A 7,886-nucleotide genomic window follows, 5' to 3' on the forward strand; every position below is an offset into this window, starting at 1 on the left:
ACAGGAAGTATGAAGAAACTAAGTCCCTCTGACCAGAGAAAGAAAGGAGGTGGGACAGAACCAGTGCTCATCCTTCTTCCCTAGGAGGTGCTGTTCCCCGATGCATACATGTGGTTTTTCTAGGGCCATCTGACACGATGTTAAATGGGCACGGTCAGCTCAAGAACGCACCACCTTGTATTTGCTCTCCCTCCTTCCTTAGATAATCTGCTCTCTTTTTCCCCGTCACTCTTACTCTTCCAGGATTCTATCAGAGCCCCAACCCCAATAAAGTGTTAGCACAGAATCTCTTTGCTCTATTTTCTAAGGAACCTGGGCTAAGACATGAGGATATTACTTGAGGCCGATAATTTCAGTATAAAGCAATGCAGTTAGCTTTCCGTAAGAGGTATGAGAACAGTGGCCATCAAAATTCCTTCTCCCTCCCCCTCTACCATTCAACAGTAGCATAACAACTCAGCACTTTCGACCCAATTTTGGATACCACAGTGTTTCTGTAAGAGAAACTAAGTAACTATTAAGTGTACCTGATAAAAGGAATCATTGCTTCAACGTTCTATATTCAAAGCTGTATCTTTTATTTATTTTTATATAAACGGGTTGTCTTTGGTAAGATTCAGGGAGCCCTTCTCATTTAAATTGCTTTGCTCCCATGAACAGAACTAAATAAACCCATTCAAAGATCAAATTACACAGCTGGTGGAGACGGTACATCTTCAGCAAATTCGTTGCGGCAGGATTGCCAAGGAATGGAGCTCTGTTCAAAACTGGACCACTAGAGGGGCCAGACAAAGGTGGTTTTATCATTGGGTAGAGCTATATAACATCAGACCTTAACGCACTGGGGCCTAAATTGATTCTTCCATATTTGGTGATACATATTTTGGAATACGAGCTGGGTATTGGTCTGAATACTTTAGCAGGTATGATGTCATTTTAGTTATGCGTGAGGCACATCTGGGAGAGAATATAAGTTGGTTTCCTAAGTCTTTTATTACAGAATGTCAACACTGCCATAGGCATATTTAGAATTTAAGACACAAGTTATTCTCTTTAATCAACAGTACAGTATAACAAGACCTCAGGGACACAGCAGAGAATTCATCTGTGAATTAGAAATTGGGCATTTGCCAAAGGATGATGCAACTTGCCTAATATTTGAGAAAGACGGTTTAGAAGGCAAGTCAGTACCCCATTCCTCTGCTTTATTTAAGCTCCACTGTCATTAATTTTGGTTTTTATTAAGAAATAAATCTATATTATAGTACCATAATACTCCACAGAAATGCTTCCATAGAATTAGCATTTAATGCCACACACTCAGATTTTAGAGAACAGCATGAGAGAGGAGGCAACTGTCTGGGGAATGTTTGTGCGTATTTTGCAAAAATCATAGTTTAAAAATGTGGTTTGTTCTGGTACCAAATCTCTTTGTGAATTTAAGTGAGAAAAACCCACGCTGCTCAGAAAAGTGAAGTTTTTTGACTTGCAACATTATCAATTTGTTGTTATTATTCTTTGCTTTGGCTTATAAAAATTCAAAGCTGAAGAATGCACTCAACTGTAGTAATGAACATTTTGAGTCACTGCTAAGATATTTCTTCCCTTTCAGTTACTCCTAGCCTCTTTATAAGTTTTAACAGTCCTTTTTGTAGTTTTAGTATTGACGTAGTCCCAAATCTAAAAAAGTTATATATACGTAACTAAATAAGCAATAAAGTTTTTAAATAAATAGTCGTAGAGAGAGAATATTTACATGTATTATTGATGAAGCAGGGAATTAAATTATCACATTAAATCTCTTTGCAAGTTTTAGCAGAATCCTATCAGTAAAACATACATGTGATGGAAATAAGAAAAGAGCTGGCAAATACTCAGCATTTTAGTCCCCACATCCTGTGTTTCATGTTTCTTAAGGTTTGTTTCTTCCCTCAAGGAAATTATAATGCCCCTTTTTAAAAATGCCCCTTTAACTGTCACTGAATACTTACAGATAAAGAATTTAAGCAGAAAGTACAGCAACTACTAATAATCAGTCAGTTATGGGAATAAAATTCAATTATCGCATGCTTTATGTTATCCCCAAATTTATTTAACATAATTTAAGAATCCTTGAAACTGCCAGATAGCCTCTCAGATCTATTATAACTTTGATGAAAAATTCCACTATGAGACTATCTCTAAATGATATTAAACAACCAGACACTTCAACTAAAGGACCTGGTATGTTACTCAATTTATAAAGAGAAAGTAATAATCCAGTTGTCTGGTCAAATTTTCGGCGGCTTAGTTGGTATCAGAGTCAACCTCAGACAAGAGTATCTTCACAGGCGAGCACCTGCACATCTCGGTTTCTCAACTTGGTCTCAGTTTCCATTGCTTACTCACAGAACACATATTTTGTGGAAAGTAGCATGCTACACAAATTAGGCATACATAGTAAGTCATAGTCCCAAATCACATGGAAATTCAGTAAAATATCTGGTTAAGAAGTACAAATTCCCCTTTCTCGTCTACGGTGTTACGACCGTAAGTAGCAATCATAAGAAACTTCAAAATCCTGTTTCATGGGGAATGGTTATACTTGCTGGTTTCTAGTCTCCTTCCTGAGATTAATTGCCAGGCTTCACACCACTGTGTGAATGTCTTGCCCACCATTCTAAATCCGGGACATGCAGCCTGTTTTCTCAGGTCAGGCTCCATATCCTCACCTGATTTCTTGACTTTACTCTGACATGAATCCCAGATGCTAAAAGCTGATTCCATTAGCCATTCCTAGACTTCTTTCTGAATTGGGAACTTCTCTAATGTCACCACATTTGACCCTATTTACCAAACTGGATTTGCTTTTTAGATTCCCCTGAAACTACATTTCTCTTTCCGAGGAAGATGGTTTTCTTAACCAGCAATGCCTTCTAATTCTGACCTTCCTTATCTACCCTTATCCCACAGATATCAATACATGCTTGGGGCACAAATTTTGGTGCCAGGACATCAAATCTTTGGCTACTGTTAGGAGGTCCCTTCATATTTTTGACCCTCAATAATCCAAATTCTATTTGAGATAATTAGTGATAAAAGCATAAATATCAACTCAGTATCACATTCATTATTACCCATGATTTAAGCCCAGAAAATATTACTGTGATGTCTATTATATGACATTAACTATTATACCCATCTACTAGAGGTATAAGATGATAGCTGTATGAATTCAAATTTTTAAATTTATAAGGATCATAGTGTAAGAATATTTTCCTCCAAATATAAGACTAAAATATTATCATTTGTTTCTTCTGAATAGATCCTTCATGACATTCTAAATTCAGTTTAACAGGATTTTTTTTTGTTTTTTTTAACTAAAGCCATGATGGATATTTTTCTCCCCTGGGATGTTCTGGTCTATTTTCCTATGAATTAGTCTCATGAAAATAAAATGTAAGCTTAACAGGTTCCTATCAAAGAAAAAAAATTTTTGATGCTCAAAAAAATGTTTTTTTTTTCCTTTTAGTAAATGTTCCAAGCGCTTAGCTATTGAAAATATATTAAGAGATAGAAATAATCATCAAGTTCTTCTGTAATGAAATGCTGACATCAACATCAACATCGTGGAATATCATCTCTAATTACTAAATGGAGATATTACTAACACACAGGGAAAGTAGACTTCTTCCCAATCTCACTAGTGATACCATTTATCAGGTCTTTTTTCGAGTAACAAGACTTTTATTTTATAAGCATCAAGAGGGGATGAGGCCAGAATGCGTTCCTGAAAGGTCCCAAGCTAAGAGTTAGTCAGCTAAAGGGCTGGCCCCTTTTTACCTGAGCACAGCATGCGGCCCAGAGTTCACACGTAGGATGAAATTTCAAATTATGAGTCATTTAAACTCCAAGAAGAATAAACCTGTGTCAAGGAAGGGGTACTGAAGAGACCAATTGCACGGGAGCTACAAACTTGTAGAAAGATTCCAAGACCTTTTATTACAAAAGAAGCCAAGATGTTGGGTCTAACAAAGGTAAATGTCACAAGAAACCGAAACTCAGACCCGGACAAATACACACATATATATAGTTTTACCTTGCTGCGTTGGGATCCTGTGGCCTTAAGGAAGGATGAGGACAAGAAGCAAAATAGCAATAAACAATTGCTCGGAAGACAACTGGTAGACCATAAATGGTGTGCACTTCAGAAAACACAGTATTACTTGCTGCTCAGAACTCATTCTAATTTACCTCAGTTTCTTATCAATAAAGACGGACTTGAGAATAGGACACACATACATTAGAAAAAATTATAGTGTCACATAGGAAATTAATCTTACGGCTTTTTTTTCTCAGCAATAGGCATGGGTTGTTCTCAGACTAGTTTTTGTACTTTCTATGCATTGATTTCAATGCTGCAGAGATGCCATATCAAATAGGTCCTGGAAGGGGCCCTACTCTATGCCCCCCTCAACCTGTACCTTTCAGTGGGACCACTGTCATTAAGGACTGACTGCTGATTACTAGTAGATTTCCAGACTTCTAGTTCAAAAAAAAAAAAAAAAGTAATCTATTTCTTTCCACTTCTTTTTGAAAATTAAAAAAAAAAAAGACAGAGAAAAAAAGGAAAAAAAGAAATGGAGAAAAGTGGCAGTTAGCAACAACTCTTTTCTTCATAGAAAGCAAAAGTAAAATCTAAACAAATGGGGTCAAATAATAGTTCCCTTCCTTCTGGCTAATTAGCACAGAGCACTATTTCTAATTTTCTGGATATTTAGGAGCTGAGAACATCTGTAACAATCATACAATAGAACACAGTCCTAGAAATATATGCACTCCTACCTCATGCAAGCAAATGGCATAGTGTGCCACCGTCTGTACATATGTACAGGGAATGAGTGACCTATTTGGGTTGAATTCAAAAGAGGCCAGATCTTTAAGACGTCTTCAACTCAGAAGAAAATAGCCAACCAAGGGTTTAATTAAAACTTCGATGTCATGTTGCTCTTCAATAAATATTTTCCTTATATGTCCACTGGAAATTTCATATCACGATATTCACTGGGATGAGAACAGTTTGAAGCACTCTCATCTCTGAGAGTTCTCAGGGACACTCATTCTGCACATATGGGTTTTATTTGATTATTTCATTAGTCTACGTTCCTTGGTCTTAACTTTAGCAAATGTTAGGACTCAGATTTGTCCATCCAGCTTCTGACATGCAGTTCCTTGACACAATAAGCTGCGATAAGCCATGAAGCAAGAAACATAAATGTCAGTTATAAGCTATGAAACAATGTTCCAAAGTAGAAAAGAAGACAAATCTAGAAAGATCCATCTTACTTCAAAACTCTTCACTTCTTCTTCCCCATCATCATCTTCCTCATCATGACAACTCTGAGACATAGAAAACATTGGGAAAAGGTTAGCAGGATTCAAATACGTTGAGGCAGAAAGTACAAAACAATGCAGCATGAATACCAAATCATCTGTACTGAGTTGTCATTGACATCATTTAAACAGTCGTATTAGATACAGTAAATGTAGATGGCATGATCAACAAATTCAGGACTCCCCAAAAAATTATACTGCGCTTTTACAAAATCAAAATAATTAAACTGCTAATTTTAGGCACAGCATGGAGATATTGGCGAGATCTCTACCACAGTACATGTACCTCTTATTCATGCATTTATTGCCTTGTTCAAACCAAACTACAAGCCTTAAAGACAAGGATTGTTGGGGTGCCTGGGTGGCTCAGTGGGTTAAAGCCTCTGCCTTCTGCTCAGGTCATGATCCCAGGGTCCTGGGATTTAGCCCCACATCAGGCTCTCTGCTCAGCGGGGAGCCTGCTTCCCTTCCTCTCTCTCTGAGACTTGTGATCTCTGTCTGTCAAATAAATAAATAAATAAATAAATAAAAATCTTAAAAAAAAAAAAAGACAAGAATTCTTGTTTTCTCTTATTTTCTGTTGCCATTGCAACGCACAAATATAGATGCATGCAATAACTATGAATTAAAATTAACAGAAAGCATGTCCGTTGTTTAAAGTGACTCTTGTAATCCTTTACCTTCCTTTTTCATTGTAATTGGTCCGAAGGAGGAAAATGAAATTCTAGCTGCTACTAATACTATTATTTTACAGAAAAATAACTGACTAATCCATTGAGTTATTTTCCCAGAAATGATAAAGGAGTTACGTTAATTCATGCATCTATTCTTATCTAATTGCCACAGCTAAAGGTTTTGCTTCCTAAATTTAAGGGAGAGTGGTGTGGTGATTAAGAACAAAGCCTGAAGACAGAGGGGGCCTGCTTCAAATCCTGATGCTGCCAATTATTAGCTGTTCAGGTTAGGGCAAGTTTCTTTACCTCTCTGGGTATCCCTTTTCTCATATTTAAGGTAGAAATAAGACAAAGAGGACCAGGGCTCCTGGGAGGATTATGTGAATTAACATATGTAAGTTGGTGGCATAATTGTTTAAGTGTCTGAAAAATAATAAGCATTAGATAAATCTCAACTGCTATTATAACTATTCTGGTTGGGAATAAAAAGAATCATGTTGACCAAGGGAAGCTGGCATTAACCAAAAGCCATGGCAGGAAAAAACCTATAGCCTTTTTTTTTTTTTTAAGATTATTTATTTACTTGACAGACAGAGATCACAAGTAAGCAGAGAGGCAGGCAGAGAGAGAAGAGGAAGCAGGCTCCTCACCAGGTAGAGAACCTGATGTGGGGCTCAATCCCAGGACCCTGAGATCACGACCCGAGCGGAAGGCAGAAGCTTTAACCCACTGTGCCACCCAGGCGCCCCAAAACCTATAGCTTTTAAGGTGAGATTGTTCCAACCCTTCTAAGGATTTCTTCTGGTCTGCAAGCCCTCAGCATATCAGTGAAGTGAATGTGGCAAGTAATTAAATATAAGTGACAAATCCGAAGAATAGTTTCAGTTCAATGATTCCCAGTATTTTGAGTATGGAGATGAAGTGGGGATGGGAGGGAGGGCAGAAAATATGATCCTTCTACCGGCATGATGATAGATTCTAAAGGTCTGTCATATTCTTTTGTTCCTTCAATAAATACTATCACCCTTTCCAATCTGGAGTAAGAAGACTGACAACATAGTTTGCAAAGGAAAATAAACAATTCTGCTGTTTGGAAAAGGAGTCCCATAGCATGTTTCCCTACAGAAACAACGTTGTTAATTATTTAATCAAGAGTGTGGGGAATGTTCTGCTATGTGCTAAGGTCACCTTGGCTCTCATGCCATCAGTTAACCAGAAATCTAAGAAAAAGAACCATGAAAACTTGAGCAAAACACATCTGTGAGGCAAACCTGTAGTCCTCTGTAAATACTGTGCATCTCATGTTAAACACAGAGGAATTTTGGTTTATCTGTCCTTCCTCTGCTTTAGGAAATAGAAGTAAAGCACAGGCATTATATTTATATTTATAGTAAACGAGCATGTTTACTATTTAAGCAAATTAGAACACTAATCTGTCTCTTGAGAATGTGAAGTTGAGGGGCACCTGGGTGGCTCCATCAGTTAAGCGTCTGCCTTGGGCTCAGGTCACAATCCCAGGGTCCGGGGATTGAATCCCATGTCAGGCTCCCTGCTCTTGGAGGACTTCGCTTCTCCCTCTCTCTCTGCCTGCCACTCCCCCTGGTGCTCTATCACGTAAATAAATAAAAATTTTTTTTTAAATGTGAAGTTTAGGGGCGCCTCGGTGGCTCAGTGGGTTGAAGCCTCTGCCTTTGGCTTGGTCACGATCCCAGGGTCCTGGGATCGAGCCCCGCATCGGGCTCTCTGCTCATCAGGGAGCCTTCTTTCCTTCCTCTCTCTCTGCCTGCTTCTGATCTCTGTCTGTCAAATAAATAAATAAAATCTTTTATATATATATAT

The 7,886-nt window shown here is 37.8% G+C and overlaps 1 protein-coding gene across 9 annotated transcripts in view; it reads right to left on the reverse strand.

Annotated features, from left to right (window-relative positions):
• The window catches only part of RYR2 (ryanodine receptor 2), a 740,314-nt gene that overhangs the window by 85,441 nt on the left and 646,987 nt on the right, over positions 1 to 7,886 (reverse strand). For 6 of the 9 annotated variants that reach the window (XM_032883091.1, XM_032883088.1, XM_032883090.1 and 3 more), the window contains 2 exons: positions 5,326 to 5,379; positions 4,079 to 4,102 (listed from right to left, as the gene is read on the reverse strand). In XM_032883091.1, coding sequence (XP_032738982.1) covers positions 4,079 to 4,102; positions 5,326 to 5,379 — 78 coding nt within the window. The remainder of the gene's footprint in view (positions 1 to 4,078; positions 4,103 to 5,325; positions 5,380 to 7,886) is intronic. The other 3 variants (XM_032883093.1, XM_032883092.1, XM_032883089.1) reach the window with 1 other exon arrangement.

Source organism: Lontra canadensis, unplaced genomic scaffold, assembly GCF_010015895.1.
Source record: "Lontra canadensis isolate GAN:19392208 unplaced genomic scaffold, GSC_riverotter_1.0 scaffold85, whole genome shotgun sequence".
NCBI classification, from domain to species: Eukaryota; Metazoa; Chordata; class Mammalia; order Carnivora; family Mustelidae; genus Lontra; species Lontra canadensis.